Source organism: Hylaeus anthracinus, unplaced genomic scaffold, assembly GCF_026225885.1.
Source record: "Hylaeus anthracinus isolate JK02 unplaced genomic scaffold, UHH_iyHylAnth1.0_haploid 4, whole genome shotgun sequence".
Taxonomy (NCBI): Eukaryota; Metazoa; Arthropoda; class Insecta; order Hymenoptera; family Colletidae; genus Hylaeus; species Hylaeus anthracinus.
Genome location: NW_026535289.1, coordinates 9,982,514 through 10,000,144, shown reverse-complemented (window position 1 = coordinate 10,000,144; position 17,631 = coordinate 9,982,514). Strand labels below are relative to the sequence as shown.

Sequence of the window (17,631 nt, the reverse complement as noted above, 5' to 3'; positions counted from 1 at the left end):
TTTGGCAGTGACAACGTCGATAAATCGTAGTGTTTGTATTTCAAGCGATGATAGATATTTCTTTCGAAACTTGATTTAAGTGGAAAATACCGTTCCTTGAAGTAAAGTGCCAATACCTTACCGATACCTTATCAATAATTTAAATACCATAGCTACCCCAAAACTGACCATTTCTGTAACATCCACCATTCTCTAGACATTCTCTAGTCTTCAAACACAAAACAATATCAATAATCCACTTATCGTCAAATTATTTCTTGGAACCGATGTCTGATATCACGTTAAATCTTCTGTAATTATCAATAACTCCCAGCGAATCTCTTTTGCCACAAAGGTCTCTTCTCCGACGGCCTCGTCATCGAAGAACCCGTTGAATAAGAAAAATCTATAAAACCCACGCATCCCAAGGCGTTTTTTTTCCAGCGAATCTAATCGATTCCCCCATGGCACGTTCGCTAGAATCACCGTTAAATACAGCAATGCGAAGAATCCGCGTGTCGTCTGGTAGCGTCATCGTCGATGATCGATGAAGGAGTCGCGCCTTCTGCGCGATTCCCGCGTCTGTTACACGTTCCCGAGACGCGACTAATGAAGCGATTAGCGAGTCGCTCGAGCGGAGGAAGCGTTAAACGTAGGCAGCGCTACAAAAGTCTTTTCTTAAATTGATTTTTTTTCTATTCTATTTCATTCGAAAGGTTAACATCAAAAAAATTGATGACATGAAAGATGTCAACATAGATCTAGAATTCAATGCTATCCGAGTTACGAGGCAAGTAATACAAGGTACTTATCTCGAGTGTCTTTTTGCTGAGGATAATTAAGTCAGTTTCTCCCGAAGCATAACGGAACAGCCTAGAATTCTGAACCATATGCAAACATGTCGAAGCATGCATCCAAATGAAGACACTTCGAACACTTGCTGCAATGAAGAAATATATCCCCTCGAATAAAGAAAATGATTTCTGTAGCCATTCAGGATTAGCATATCTCAAGATTAAACCATCAATTTTAGCACACTGTCTGTTACACGACGAATCTAAAAGATCTGACACCACAGGATTCACTTCATTAATTAAGAAGAGAATCCCAAAGCCATTCGAAAAATTCCTGACCCACATATCCAGATATTTATTTGAAGAAGGCGCATTCCTTCATGACACCGTACCATTCATCAGACCATTCCTCGACTGCCATAATTTCCACTAGGCTTCGAGAACAGATATCAGTGTCCGCTGGAACGTGTTAAAGAAATTGATTTTAATTGGAGTCAGACTAATGGGAAGACGGTCAGCGTAGTCCCGAGCGAGGACAATTATTTACATCGCGGCGGGAAGAGGACCCCCGTATAAACACACTGATAAGTAAAATTATCGTCGTGCTCACCTGAGCGTGCGGCAGGTTGACCCTAGCGAGCTCTATCGGGCACGACTTGGCTCTGGATTAACACTCGTTAGCTCGCTCGGGACGCTATAATCGCTTAATTAGTCGCCGAGCCACATCGCCACGTTCTTCGCGGAATAATCGATTCCCTCTACGTTTCTCATGGATGGCCGCGGTGGAAATTCCCTGATGCTAATACGAAAAACATCTGCAATTATAATTTCGACGCGATACGGACAGGTAGACGGGCCTGGGATCTTATGAAATAGAAATGATTCTTGGATTACGAACTCGCTGTTGGAAGCTATTCTCCTGAAGAAGCATTACTACTTCTTATTTCAAAGACTTTGAACAGACGTTAGTTTCTAGAGGAAAAGGAATTTTCCAAGAAGGATAACAGAAAAAGAAAATAAATAGTAAACTGTGTGAGTAGTATCAACGAATCCAATCTGATTATTCCCAAATGGAAAATATCCGTAAGTCACATCTGAACTGAGTCTACTTTTTAATAAGCATCTTCTTCGTCACCATATTGTAAAATGCCAAAAGCAACAAATCCTTGAATAGTAATTCTAATTAACCTGTGCCATCGTTAACGCGAACTAGTGTCAACAAGGTAAAACAGATAGAAGATCCTCAGATCTCTGTGATCTATTATCTACGACGCCTAAGTTTGCAGACCCACCGCTGAGACACGCACCTAATGCACATCGTAATATTTTAGATTCCCTCGTATTCCACATATTCATTTTTCACTCGTCAACGACGAGTCCCACAGAAGTTAGTCGTTAGGATCGATGACTCGATCGGAGATACCCCGTGGAACGTGTTGAACGTTGATTAATACCCGCGAGAACATCTTATTTGCGGAAAGTCCTTCCACAAAGGCCAGCGTGCGTTCATTACTTAAGCACGAATGTACGCGGTAATGCGAAAAAATTGCCAGACCTCTATTAACCTTCAATCTTTCACCTTTCGACAGACTATCGACTTCTGCGTACCGCTCGTCGATCATGCGCCGAGCGGCGAATGCACGGGACGGCGCCTCCGTAACGCGTTTCCGTATTTCATGCGCGTAAATATATCAAATCGTTCTGGCATCAGCTCGGAAATTACGAAACAAAGTGTTTAACATTCCTACGGTTGCTTCTTCGCGTGGCTTTGCCACGTTTCAGCTTCCATTGCATTCCAGGAATAAAATGACAACGCTGTATCTTTCTTTTTTGAGCAAGGTGAATTAGGCCTTGGAAATTAGTATGTACTGTTCATTGACAGTGTATTCGTTCCGAAACAATTTTACTTGAGGACATGAAAATGCAAGAAAGTTCAAAATTTCAGAAAAGGGAATGAAGATTTAAGATTTAAGGTGATCTCGAGAATAGGCGGAGCAGTTTTCATGTGAATTTTACAGAATATTGTCACGTTAAATGAAATATGTTGTGCAGGTTTAGATCGATGTAAAAATTAATATAGAATTACCCAATTGTACCTTCGGTATTATTTTCCTACTTCCCCTATGAAAATTTCCAGTCACCCATAGTCGACGTGTCGAACACACGCTACCACGAGACCACGCTATTGTTTTAAATTGGCACAGCAGCAAAGAGTCGAAGCAATTTTTCTGTGATTGTTCCTGCAAAGTAGCAGCCTTTTATCTGAAACTTTCCATCGATGGAGTCGCCGTCCCAGATTGTGTTTCGCGAATGTGTGGGCGTATTTCGACCTTTGACCCGACCCCGGCGCACACTGTCTACGCTAAAATGACGCCTAACCACGCCCGTGGGCCTTATCTTTCTATCGTGACCGTTCCAGAGAATCTATTGGAGAGATCGGGCGGCCAATTAGTAGGCGGCTGGATGGATCTCCGTTAGAAACACGCTACCGAATGGATCATTAAACGCGAAACGAATTCACTGGTCGCCATTGGCCCTGGACTTCCTCCCATGAGAAGCGAGAGCCGCGAAAGGGAAACGTGCAACGTTCCTGGAAAAAGAAACAGAAAACACTCGACGATATCATTAACCTTCGCTGAAATGAACGCCAGGCGAGCGTAAAGGAAAACTCATTCGAAACGAGAAAAGTCGGGAGCCAATCTGCGAGAAACGAGAACCGAGAACGGCTGGGCAAACTCGGGCCTGGCAACGCGATAGAAACCGGAAGCCAGCGGTGATGAGAGCGTGGGCGGCTGCCATTTGAATGATTAGGGTTGGGAAGGAGACGATTGTCGATGGCCTGGATTGCTCCTTTGATTTAGTCGACTGTCAATTCCTTTTTTATTTATTGGTACTCGAAGATGGAATTTTTTTAAGTATTTACTAGTTTATGTGGTGTCCCATAGGTGGAAGTAGACAAGAATTATAAAAAAGGGGTGAAGTGAAAATATGTATTCTACTTATTTGAGTTTGTGGTGTTTTTAATTTCCCAGGAGTGATGTTTGAGGAATGAGTTAGTTTGAATAGAATCTAGTAAGGAAAGTAAGATCTCAGCTAAGGAAAGTAAATAAATACTTCAAGAATAACTACCTTTCTTAACACCAGTTGCTTATAAGCAACCATTTGCATATCAACCACTTTATAGCAACTCATTGGAAGCACCTTGGATACGAGATACAATTTTTGAAAAAAGATTTTATACGTCCAACAAGTAGACGAGTATCGTCTACGTGTATAATACATCGAAGTACTTCGCTTACTCGATACATTATACTTGTTTATCCACAACAAAGACCCCCTCGAGTGCGCAGATCCCGTGGAAATGTAGAACGCGAGGTTTCCCATACATCCGTCCATCCGTCGAGCGAGTTCCCGCCTCTGCATCATGCGCCGAGGCACGTTCCTCGGCTCGACCGATTAAAATTCGCTCACCAATTAGTAGCCTAGTCCCGTTTCGCGTCGGACAGCGCGGTCCGCCCTCGACCCTCCGTTTCTACTCGTAAATAACGAGGCTCGCGCGGGCGTGGGAGCCGCCACGGGGTCTTCACAGGCGGAAACAGGGACGTCTCGGCGCGAAAACTGAGGCTAGAGGAAACGGAGAAAGGCGGACCCAGCAATCTCTCCCCTTTGGAGGTGCGGACACCTTCGACTCACCAAGGTATAAGCTGCATACAGCTGTCATTACAGATATCTACTCGATAACAATTGGGAGGTGTTCGCATCTATAATGTTAATTACACTCCACTCGAAGTGAGGAAAGTTGATGTTTAAACTACTGAGAACATGTATGTTGCGTATCTTTGTGCTTAAAAGGGAGAGGGCATATCAATTTATTAGTATAATTAGTCTTATAGCAAAGTCATTATTAGAATTAATTTTAAGAGGATGTCATTTTAGGAGGATTTTTTAGGAGGTTATTTGACCAAAATGTAACGTTTGTTTTATTCCGAATTATTGTGAATTTATTCCTGTTGTCATTCATCAGTAAAAGAGGATCATGAACCTTCCATGAAACATTCACTGACCTTTCTATACGTGAACATGTCATAAACACGTCTCAATCCCCATGCACGTCTTATTATACCATCACCTTTATCCATTTTTATTTCCAGAATTAATCTTCCTTGCTTATATCATGTCCATCTATCCCTTGACACCATGCACCTTGCATCACCCATTACAGATTATGCACAGACCAACAATAGACAATCCATAAAAATTAAAATGAGCAACTACCACAGTTCCTTATGCGAAAATGAACCCTCGCTTCCCATTGACTCGCCATAAATTACAAAAATACCAAAAATAAATAGTGAATGCACATAAACCATGACGTACGTTGAGTCAATACAGTCGGAGAAAGGCAGACCCCGACATCCTCTCGCGGAGGCGCGATCCGCGGACACGTTCCGTACACCCGACCGCTACGTGATTATGGTTATCACCCGTACGATTGGATCGAGCGCGTTAGGCACGCACGAACTCGCCCGCGCGCATTCTAGACCGATCGCGCACAGCGTCCGCGCGCGAACGGAATACTTTCCGTACGAGATCGAGATGAGGATTTCTGAGAAAGTTTTCTGATATGAGTCCAGTGGCACACGCGCCTATGCGAGCCGTGCGAACTCCTCTCGCGGGCTGTTCACTCTTTCATCTTTCGTTCTTGTTTCTACGACGTTTTTCTTGGCGGGCGAAGGCTATCGGCCGAGGGAGATGAAAGTACCACGTTCCATGACGCATCGGGTGGCGAGGATGCTTGAAAATGAGATTCGAGGAATCGTTCCATCGTGCTTTGGAACGTATGAGGTATCTCGAGGTAGATGGTAGTCAGGTGGGAGTCTTCTTCTTTGAAACTTTGGTTTTTGTTCTTATTTAAAGGAAATTGGATGACTGCAAATGCGGAAGGGTTGTTATTATTAAACAAGCAGGAATGGTTAGTGTTGAGCTGTATTTAACCCAAGGAGAGATGAATTGCTTGGACTGTTTTTTAAAAACTATTTTAGGATGAATAGTCTAGGTGGGATATAGTTAATTGCAGAGAAATGTTGGGTATTTAATATCAGAATGGTTTTTCAAGTAACTCTTATTTCTATGAAGACGTTGGCTAAACGAATATAATAGAAAAACAAAACATAATAAGAATAATTTACTGAGGCAACAGGGAATTTCTAAGAACCGTGGACCGAGTCTGTTGTCTTCGATCCAGTTGAACGAGTTTTTCAGTTGTAGCGTCGGTTTTCCGACGAAACGAGATTGCCACGGCGTTTCGCGGAACTACTCGTTCCAGGAGCACAGATCGGTGATAAGAGCAGCCGATAACGGGTCTTCGGCGGGTGGGCGTATGTTACGTTCTCAGGAGCGATCGAAAGTATCTCTTCCAGTTATATTGATCGCCGATTCGGGATCGACTGCTCGATACTTCGTTCTTGGTCGCGCTGGGGGAGAAATAAAGCCCGTCTATCGCATTCAGAAATGCGTAGGGTCTGGCAACCACCAGATACAGATAAATAACATTTTAAATATATAGAAAGATATACAAAAAATTACCAAGGAGGGTGAAATTTTAAGACTATTAAAATGCTCTGGAAAGGGACGTTCGAAAACGACAGTTTTTGGGTGTTATCAGAAGAGAATGATTGTTCAAAAATTGCTGCAAACATGTTTTTTGAATGTATACAATGTAAGAGCATTTATATATGTATATCTCCGCTCATTTTCGTTGTTTAGAAGAACGTACAAAATATCGATGTATATTATCTCAATACCCCGAAGATGACTTAAACAAATTTCTCTAAATCTATTCTTCCAATTATATTTTACATAATTAAAACTAAGAAAAAGTATTCTACCCAGTCAAGCAAAATTAATATATTGCAAGTTTTTGAACTGCAAACTTCTACGATCTTACACACACAAGCTTCCAATACCAATCTCCATTTAGAACCCCAAAGAAGGTCCAGAAAGCCTTCCTAATTGAATTCGATTACCCTTTGAAAAGCGAGATTCGAATTGCTCCAGATCGCCACAATTATCGCGTCGCGGTCGTTCCCACAAATGGTCTCGCGCTCGCTTCCAAAAACACGGCCCGGCCTTTCACTGCTCCCAGATCCGTTCCGTATCGCCTAATCGGGATACACGAGGAACGACGTTGAGGAACGGCGTACAGGTGTGTAATGTTTAAGCACGCCACGGCCAGAGTTTACGAGCGCGATGCTCGATCGCTCGCTCGAAACAATGCAACGCGCCTGGGCCGCGTGCTCGCTTATCGGCGCAATTAACGCTAGGAATAAGTCATCGAGGCTCGACGGACCGTACGAGATCCGATAGTTGTCGGGGATCAGATAATTATAAAATGAAACTACCGCAGTGGCTAAGCGCCAAACAATTGTTTCCTAATTATGACAAGGGAACATTTTATTCAGGTTCGAAGGGTGAGGTAGACTGAATTTATTTTTGTACAAATATCGAGTGACGAATAATAGGGGATTCATTTTTTTTGTGTACTGTGTTCACATTGAAATTTTTTGTGTGGGGCTAATTCAGGATTGAAGGAACAGACCACCCTTCAAAGTTTTGCTTTCTGGTGTTGTATTGATGAGATATGTTAATGTTTATTCATTTCTTAGAAGGAATATTAGAATGGTATTCAAATAATAATATTCAAATAATTTCGTTCCAATGTAGGAATGCTCCCACATTCAAACCATATTCCTCAAAATTATCCAAACATCTTCAACTATCCCCTTTCCTCGTACCCACTCCAACGATCAAGTTTTTGCGCCACACTTCACAGCTCCATTAAACAGCAACGTTTCAAGGTTCAAGTAATTTAGTAACGCATGATCGTCCGTAGTCTATTAACGGATCTCGAGAACCGTCAACAGTTTTAAATGCTTCGTCGATGAATCGAGGAAATTGAAAATCCTTCGCTGTAACATCGACGTCGTTTTTGCTGGATGACTTCACGGAACCCCGGTGCTTGTTTAAATTACGACACGGGGGTTTTTGTCGCGCTTCGTCTCGATCGTACCTCGCGACATTCGATGTTCCGTGCGATTAGCAGCCGTCCTCCACTGTCTTATGCGATATTCACGCGAGCAAGGACGAGGGTCGAACACTGCAGTATCATTACTTTCCACGACGGTGTTGATCGCTGACAAGGTGAATTTACGGGAAGCTAATAAATTTTACTGCCGTCGGCGTCGTTATGGCGACCTACCAATTGGCTTCGTTTGGCACAAAGGGCAGTCAATTTGGGTTTACTTCCTCGGTCAACTGCACGTGTAATTTGTACACATTGAATTCGGTTCAAATGTCTTTTATGTTAACGTGACAGATAATACGGGTACAGTTAACCTTTTCGTGCCCACACTATTTCGATATATGATTTATTGTACAATGCACTAGTTCCTGATAATTTATGGTTTGAGACATTTATGTTTCCTTATTGCAAGCTTTATATCGAGAATGACATTTCCAGTTATAGAGTGGGGTCGTTAAAATATTTTTCCCTTCGATAAAATACTTGGAAACACATCGCGTAACAATTACCACTCCAAATTACTTATAATGTCGATCTGTCGGCATCCGTAGTCTCAGAGGTGGCCTAGAACAGCCAATTGTTTTTTCTCAGACTTCAGTACAAGGCTCCTTCACGGTCTTCGACAATCGTCCATCGATCCTCGTAAAGGTTCACGGTAATTTTCCGATTTTCCTCGGAGGCCCCGACTACCAACCGAGACTTATTTTCCACGGTTGACGTTTACGAGCCTGTCACGGGAAAAATCGTCGGGATGTAATTGCTACGTGCGTTCCAGCGCGTTACGGTGCGTTTGTACGGGCGCGTTTACTGCTTTCCCGCGTACCGCGGTTCGCACGGCGCGCATCGAACGTTTTAGTATAGCTCGCGCAATTAGCGTCGCAGAAAATTCACCGAAGGTTAATAAATCGACAGGAAAAAACGCAGCTGCGATCCAAAGCACGATGATCGATGACGAAACCGACCTATAAACATTTCAGTGTTGGGCAAAAATACTTGAAAAGTTAATCTACTACAAATCGATCGTTTTGTTCGAGAAGGATGTAAGGAATTTTTGCGATACCGAAGTATGTGGTGGTCCACGTTACATTAGAGGGGGTTTCAGTCATCACTTTTGTAGATTCGTAGGAATTAAAAAAGTACAAGCCCTCAAAGTCGAGAATTTTAGTAATTTTTAAATTTAAGTGCGATACATTTCCTACTTGCTCACTTTGAAACTAAGTGAGTGCAAGCACAAGGGGTGGTGGGGGTCGATTATCTGTCTCGGTCCTAGAAAACGTGAATAATTGAATGAAAGTACGTCGCGGCGGGTGATGACTCGCGGCGTGATTAATTAAACGATAATTCCTCGTTTCGCTGACCGCGATACGACCGCCCCGTTCGAGATCCTGGCCGGCCCGATTAAGGAATAATTACTCGGCCAATTGAGGATCGCGCGTGTCGTTTCATTGGCGTGGCTCGTGAAAGAGATTCGAGAGCGAGCATCGGCGGTGCCGAGCTTCTAAGTCGGTCATGATATCTCCTTTAATTGGACACCGTGGAATCCTTTGTCGAAACGCTCCTGGACTTTTCAACCTTCATCCGTTTCACGGCGATCGGAACGCGGAATTCGCGGAAATTCATCGTTGATAGGTTATAAATGAGCAAAATTCCATATCAAGCATGTGGAATTCAAAAATATTAAGACTAAGATTTTCATCCTATACTGAATAAAACCAACAAACATATTACACGAAAAATTCCTCATGCAAGAGTTCCTAATGAACGGAATAATAATTCAAGAAAAATTAAAATACAATTACCCATTAGAATTAATCAAATCAATTACCCACTGAAATTATTCCATGAAGATTTTCTTTTCCACCGAGATTTAGAAGAAACCTAGGTGTCAATAATGTCGATCTTGATGATTTTCTAATCAGAAACCTAGAAATCCAAGAGCGTCGCCTCGTTGGCGTCGAATTCGCCGCTTTCTCGTCGCGGCGAAACGCTTCGGACGTTCCCAGCGCGCGCAAGGAACAGAGAGCCCCCGATTCTTCGCAATTAGTGCCGTGGAAAATCCGCGACGAATAAAGCCGGTGCGCGAAAACGGGCGAGGCGCATCGATCAGTCGGGGAGGAATTATCGATTGGCCTCGGCGAAACCTTAGCCGGACAGCTCCTTGGGATCTGGGTCGTACCCTGAATTCTGTCTGCGTGCGCGATATACACGATATACAACAAACCTACATCCTTTACTCTGTTTTTCGAAACAATTTTCACCGGCGCTTCTTCTGGCCATCGAAGAGATGGCCCCTTCTCAACCAGAAGAATAATCCATTCAAATAATTCCGAGGTACCCGATCTATTGGGGGGCCAGCGGGATATACAAATGAGTGTAAGAGATACTGTAAACGGTATCAAAACTATAGAGCGACGATGTTTATGTTTAGAGCGAACAAGAAGATGTAAGAATGAAAGAAAAGCAATTGTAATTGAGGGGTGTGCTACTTCTTTGGTAGCTCCATCTTTTTATGGCTTTTTCTTGTGACGCAATAAGGAGGAAAATTTAAACAAATGGATCTACCTTCTTATTGCAGCACACCCTTTAATTATAGAATAAGAAGAATAAGTGTTTCAACTATTTCTGTATGATTGAAACACTTTAATAAACGCAGATGGTAGGTTCCCGACAATTAGACAGCAATCGGCCCAAGAGTACTACAACTTGGGGCAGGAATAGAACACCTTGTCGATGCTAATATTCGAATCGCGACGAGCCGCTAATAAAACAGTCCGACCGGTAACATCGAGTACCTGTTACATTATCGAACGTGTCCGTTTGGTTCTAGGTCTCGCGCAATCGGCCGGCATCGCCGATATAAATTCACCGCTAACAAGCCGCGACTAATAATGACCAGGCCGAGAACGGGTCGCGTTAGGTCTTCAATTATCGTCGTGTCCACGGCCAACACAATGAACAAAGTACCGCAAACCGTGCATAGATAATTAGCCTAATGCCCCGTCTTTGCATAAGTGCGGCCATTATCATAACTCGTCCACGCGGCTCGAACCCGAAGGGTGATGTAAATATTCGTTCGATGAATTATCGAAGACGCGGAGGGGGTTTTTCAGCACCGTGTCCGGAGCACGCGGTCAGTTCCACCCACGCTAGATGCACGGGGGCCTAACCAGGAGGTACCGGGGCCATTTTTCAACGGGGTCCGTTCCTGAGCCACCGGGAACGATGATGGAACGCTTCCTCGATGGTGGTTCCGCGAAATGGTTGTTAATCGAATTCATTGATGGCGGTTACACGACCTCTGCTCGGTTGTACAGGGTGGGTTTTAGAACGAACCACGTTAGGGATGTCTGTTCCTTATGTCGAGATAAAGCAAATTATATTAATCTTAAGGAATCTTTAGCGCGTAGAAACTATATTAATAATTACATCTGTAGTAGATCAATTCACCTCTTCTTCAAAGCTTTCGCAAACCATTATGCAATGTTGCGGCATCGTGAGTATATATTTTAGTTTCTAGTAGAGAACGAAGAAGGAAGATAAAGAAAAATCATTAGAAAAATTGAGAGAAGATACAACAAGTCAGATATTTATTGGCGATCATGCGAGGCTGTGAAGTTTCAACTCTTGCTATCGTTTATGCACGTTTTACGAATTATATTACCATGAACAGTGCACGAATATTTCACTCCATCATCCAAACTGCAATTTATACCAAATAAACAGTGTACATATATCCAATTCCACACTTCGAAGACCAATAAACAGTCCATAAATTTTATTCCAAGATTCCAATTCTACTCCATCGCGAATCGAACAATTTATCTCCCGTGCCCCATTCGAAACTCTAATCCACGCATAAATTTTGCTGGTTTCCATCAACGCGGAGTCTCGCCGGTGGCCACCTGGCCGCGTGAAAGCCTGAAATACGCCGCTCGGGCCGTGTAACAAGATTGTTAACAACGTCGATTAGACACCGAAGCCGGCAAACATAATTAGCGCTCGCGATGTTTTCCCTGTTTGATCGAAAGCGCAAACTTTCGTCCCTAGGCCTCTCGCGGCGTGCTCATAATTATCCGTGAACTTTTCCGACCACGACGATGATAGAACGGTCGTGAGCCGGCGTATTCGCCTTAGACGAGGAAGATTATCGAAGTCGCCGGGTCAACGGCTCTGCAAACATCTTTATTGTCGAACAAGCAACCGTAAAGAGCGGATCGCTTTCACGTTGCAAGCTCCTAGGGCTAAATTACGTGCTCGTGTGCTCGAGCATGAATTAGATGGTCTAGCTTGATCCCCGTGCGAGCCACTGGAGCAGAGCCCGGAGATGGATTTCCGCTTTTTCTGAAGAGAGATCCTCCTCCGACGACGAAAAGTGAAATCGAGAAAATAGGACGATACATTCAATTTAGCTTCCTTCGGAAACTCGTCCACTTTCTGAGTAATTAATTATTTGATATGATCCCAACTTTTGTTCTTTATTTCTAGAGATACAAAAGAATTGTGTGGTTAATTTAGTCCTGAGGTGAATCTGAAGTGTTATGGAATAATTGAATCGAATAATAACATTCCTGGGGAGAACGACAGCTTTCGTACAGTTAATTTTAAATTGGAAGAACATTTTTATCTCGTCCATGATGATTACACAGTGTGTGCCTTGGAACGAACAACATCAGGTCGTATTCTATATTTAAAGTTGAGTAGTGAAACAGCAATTCCCTGGACTTCTTTTTAACACCTCTTCTATATTACATTGTATATTCATAATGTATCCTAATTCTTTATACTGATTAAAACAAAAAACAACGAAAGAATTAAGGAATGTAGAAAAGGTGAAAGAAATTAACCATTTAGAGGGTGAACCATGGCGTTTTCTCTCGATCGATTAATATCAATATTGCAACGATAGATAATTTTTCAATTTTCAGTGTTTCCACGCGATCATCTCACCTGTTGATCGTGATGGACGAGAAACAAATGGTCGGCATAAATTCTGATCCGCAGATTTCTCTTGATAAACGGTTACCAGCGATGTAATTTGTACCCTCGTCCCTGATGGAGTAGGAAACAGCAACAAATTAATAACTCGCCGGACCGTTTAGCGTCGGTTCGATTTAATCGCGCCTCGAGAGCAAAGCGTTTCACGGGGCGGAGAAATTAGAGCAAATGAAGGCGTGTATCCTCGATGAGGCCTCGCGATCTTCCAGACGCCTCCGAGCGAAGAAAAGATACGTTAGAGCATCGATAACCGCTATGGAGCTGCCAACACTGCACCACGAATCTTTACCGTTACATCGAATGAATTTTTAATTTTTCTACAATATTATTATTATTATTTTATTTTAAAGAAACAGTCATTTTCTTTTTCTCTATTACGTATTAATTAATGCATTGCTTAGAAACGAATTAGTGGGCTTTGCACAGTCTCGAGAACGTTTTGGGGATTCTTATTTTCTTACTGTCCTCAAAATAACATTGAATTATAAAATATACTGTTTATATTTTCTGTTGACCTTTTTCTTTGTGTCCAGACTTTAGGGACACCCTACAGAATGAAGTATTTCAGGATAGACAATTGAAAATTAACCTGTTCATAGGAATAAGCGTCACGAATAAATTGCAGAACTTTAATTTAATACCTTATCTGTTATTTAAATAAAATGTTGCCCATCTAAGTTTTGCATCCTGGCGAACGTCGCCAGCACTTCCTCTTCCTGTACGTCCCGCCTCTTTTAGGCGAGCGCGGTCACCGTTTCAACCTGGCTAATCGGCGACAAAGAGGCTGCTTTGCCAACTACGGGATTACAGTTAGCGAGCCTATCTCTAAACCTGGACTCTCTTTCCATCCGAAGGGATCTCAGAAGGAAGAGTGGCGTAATTCTAATCCAAGTTTAATTTCAATACTTGCAAGATAAATGTGAAACTAATCTGAAATCAATTTGATCTGAATTATCGAATCGAAGGGAAACTTAATTCTCCAAACTGTTAGAAACACGCACAGCCATATCTACGCACGAACTCCTCAACTCTCCATTTCTCAAGCATTTTCATCAGATCAGATAATGAAACCTTCTCACTCCCACAAGATGAACAGTCTATTTAAAGGATCCTAATTGTAAGGATCCTAATTAGTAACGCTATCGCCTGATTCGACAGATTCGAGCTCGAATCCGAACCAATCTTCCTAGATTTGCTATTTCTGTTTACATATTTATGCCCTGGAGGAATCCACTAATTAGGATGCCTCAGAGTTCCCTCCCATCTTCGACAAAGTCACGCGATCCCACATTTCGGAAACGTCTGGGAGAACCTATATTGTGAGACCCAGCAACCATGGTTGGAGTGTTTTATGGCAATCATAATTAGCAGACTAGTTCTAGCGAGGGGTATCTCGCGATAATGAACAAGAAACCGACGTGCAACCGTAAGGTAATTTTTTTTTTTTTTATTTCAAGAACAGAGTCGCACAGCGACGAATAAGTCGTGTGAAGTTAGCGTTGGGCGAAGATGCTCGAGTTTAATTAAATAGGAAGCTAGAATCATGCGGGGAACAGCTGCCGGAAGAGCGCGCAGACGACCAGAAGCTAGGCAAGGGTCGAGTATGTTTGCACAGAAACGCAAACACGGGGACGTGGAAATTGTCGCAGTGTTAACTACTTAGCTGGATTACTTGCGCTGATGTACGTGGAGACTTATTGTCTACGGCACGTTTAAACAGTTGAGCGTGGGAATTACTTCCGCAACGACGACCTTTCCAGCTCTACTTCCTGTTACTTTGACACTTGGTAAGAAGTTTAATACTCCTGGGCACATAAAATTTAATGACATTAAAGTTATACAGAGGCTGTCATACATATACCATAGAATTTATTTAACAGTTTGTTTGTTTTAGTAATTTAGTGGACCTATCTTTAGAAGTCACGTCTAAGATATAAAATAATATTGAGGTTAACATGGAATAGGGACATGCATACGTACAGAATGTATTAACCAAATTTTTTGCTTTTTTAGACTCAATATATCAAGAAACTGAAGACGAGAATAAAAAAGAAAGACATGTATCATAAACCACCATACAGTACTCAAAATAGGAAGTAAAGGAACTAGAGTAACCATGTTTGGTGAAGTTTGAAGAGACAACACCAGAAGAATGTCCAAAAGCAGAAGGACAATCTGTCAACATAATATGTCAAGACACTTAAAAAAGATGAAAAACTAGACCAAGATATTCAAGAGGAGCCAGAGTACGGTGGAATAACATCTACCGCTTTAGAATTTTTCGATCAGCGCAAACGCTCTCAAACTTCTCACAGTCGCAGACCACCTTCCTTATGCCGCCGTGTTCGCAAAAAGCGACAAGACGCCGAGATGTAACGACGCAGGGGATTAATTCACTCAATCGTGCTGCAAAAACAGGCTACCATTCGCGGCAATTAAAACAGATAACTCCCGACGTCGTTATCTCTCCCCTATCTGTGCCCCTTCTCGGATGCTGCGTGGCAGCGATTACCTCGCTCACGGACGCTTCTTCTTCCTGCTTCGCCGCCGAGAGAGCTTCGTGCAACTAATCGGCGACAAAGCGGCAGCTTTGCCAACTAAGGGGATACAGTTAGACATCCTTGGATCCCACCAGCCTGGAGTCACCGACGAAAGGTGGAAAGAAGGATGGCGAGGGGCTCTGGAGAGCACCGGGAAGGTGACATCAAGATCAACGGAGGGCTGTTTGGATTTTCAAAAAGTTAGGTATAACAAGGATGCACAGGATGTTTAGGTTGGAAGTATGCCTAGATTAGAGAGAAGAGGTAGTAGAGCTTAGTGACCCAATGGAGCAGGCTTCTTAATTTTGTTGTGTGCTGGATAGGTTATTGTAGCTTGGTGTATGTTTGTTTTGAAATGGCGTGATTTGTATGATCGATCACATGAGTTCTGTGTTATTAGTGTCTCATTCTATGACATTTTGATTAGATTTCAGAAGTCTTGTGTCGTTCATCTTGATGGCTGCAATTTTACAGTTCTTTAAGTTGAGTCACAAGTGTCTTATGTTCTATGCCAACTACATTCAACTCTAGGAGTCCTGTTGTCAATGGGATTGGGTCCTACAATTTCGTAGCCAATTGTTTTGGTTCCTAGGTATCCAATTTCAAGAGTCCTACTGCCATCAGCGTTGAGTTTCACAATTCTTTAGACACCTATTTTGACATCTATTTAGACACCATCTCAAATCCCAAGAGTCCTGTACCATCCAGCCTTGGTTCCAGAGATCCTGTATCGTCCAAACTTAATCTCCTCCCCTACAATTCGCAGGTGCCCGACGTCATCTCTAATTCCAAGAGTCCACTGATGTCGTTACCGAACCCCGCAATTTCCCAGTCCTCGAAGATGAGTATATACTTTAGGGTTAATCGTTGTCGGAGCACCAACGCGGGAATACAGTTAGGCATCGCGGATCCGGCCAGCTGAGATCCCCGAGAAAAGGACAAACCCAGGACGCGCGGGAGGGGAGGCCGAGGCGCGAAGAGAATGGCGTGTTCTCGTGGCGGTATCGTCGGTACGGAGAGAAGCGTCCTCAAGCACGTAAATAGATGCGGCAGGCGAGGATGCGGGGGCGTGTGAACCGAGCTTAAGAGGCCCACGTGGCTGGTGGGTGTGTCCCAGCTTCCGCATACTCCTCCGCGGTCAGCGAGCGTTATCTTTCGCCAGCGACAGCTGCGAATTGTTGGGGAGGATTGGCTAATGCGTGCCTCTTCGGGTTCTTTATTACCACCGAATGTGGCCACTATCTAATAGGGAATACACGGGGGAGACCACGTAAATGGGGTCGCTTTATCATCCCCAGTATTCATGGATGCACGAGTGAACGAGTGATTTTCATAGTACATTGTTCAAAGGAGCAAGTGAAGATTCAAGATTTACTCATTGATAGGATTAGCTTATCATCTTCAGTATTCAGAGATGCATGGGAGATTTCTTCATAGTAAATTGTTCAAACGGGCAAACGAAGAAGTTCCATTTATGGTTATAGTTATCAAGATTGTATTATGTTGTTTTAATGCAATGATGTAATTTGATTAAGGCAATGGTAAACTCGCGAACAGCTGACTTTCAAGCGACTTCATCCCACTTCTTACAGCAGTTTATTTTTTTGTAGCTTTTATACGTGTCAATTGATAGCAGTTTGACAAAATGCAAGTAATCTAATCTAAAATCGCTCTATAAATAAAATAACTAATAATAACTAGAAATAATAAATAAAATAATCAATAAAAATGTATATTTTGGAGACTCACCAGGAAGCGTGAGGCCGCACGTGAGAACGTGTTCCGGTATGTCGTGAATGGTCCTGGGCGCTACCACGTCGTCAACTCTCTTTTTCGTTCCTGAAACAGGAGACAACAGGGATCTCGTTACTCCCGCATCCTTTACGAATACGATATCCATCCACGTCTGTATCTCAATCGACGACGGAATCGTATACCAGCAGATTTCGGTAATCCGATATAACACCTCCCAGGGTTTGCGTAAAGTCCTTTCGTGACTGTTTCGCAAATATGACCGCGACTCACCCGACGAAAGGGTATCGAATAACTTTCCCAACCCCGATACGGACGAAGCGAACACCGTTAGAACAATAAACTGTTTTCGCGCTATCCAGTCTGATTGGCAAGCTCTTTCCTTCAGGATCCTTTCATTGGCCTCGCCTTGGGTTGGGGTAACTTGGAGGAACTTTAAAAAGAAAGTTAAAGGGGAAAAAGTGCATAGAAATTATTGCAAGGGAAGGAG

General features: G+C 42.9%; 1 protein-coding gene across 3 annotated transcripts in view; it reads right to left on the bottom strand.

The window, feature by feature from the left end:
- The window catches only part of LOC128894757 (uncharacterized), a 356,479-nt gene that overhangs the window by 125,925 nt on the left and 212,923 nt on the right, over positions 1 to 17,631 (bottom strand). For all 3 annotated transcript variants that reach the window (XM_054156731.1, XM_054156732.1, XM_054156730.1), the window contains exon 6: positions 17,139 to 17,228. In XM_054156731.1, coding sequence (XP_054012706.1) covers positions 17,139 to 17,228 — 90 coding nt within the window. The remainder of the gene's footprint in view (positions 1 to 17,138; positions 17,229 to 17,631) is intronic.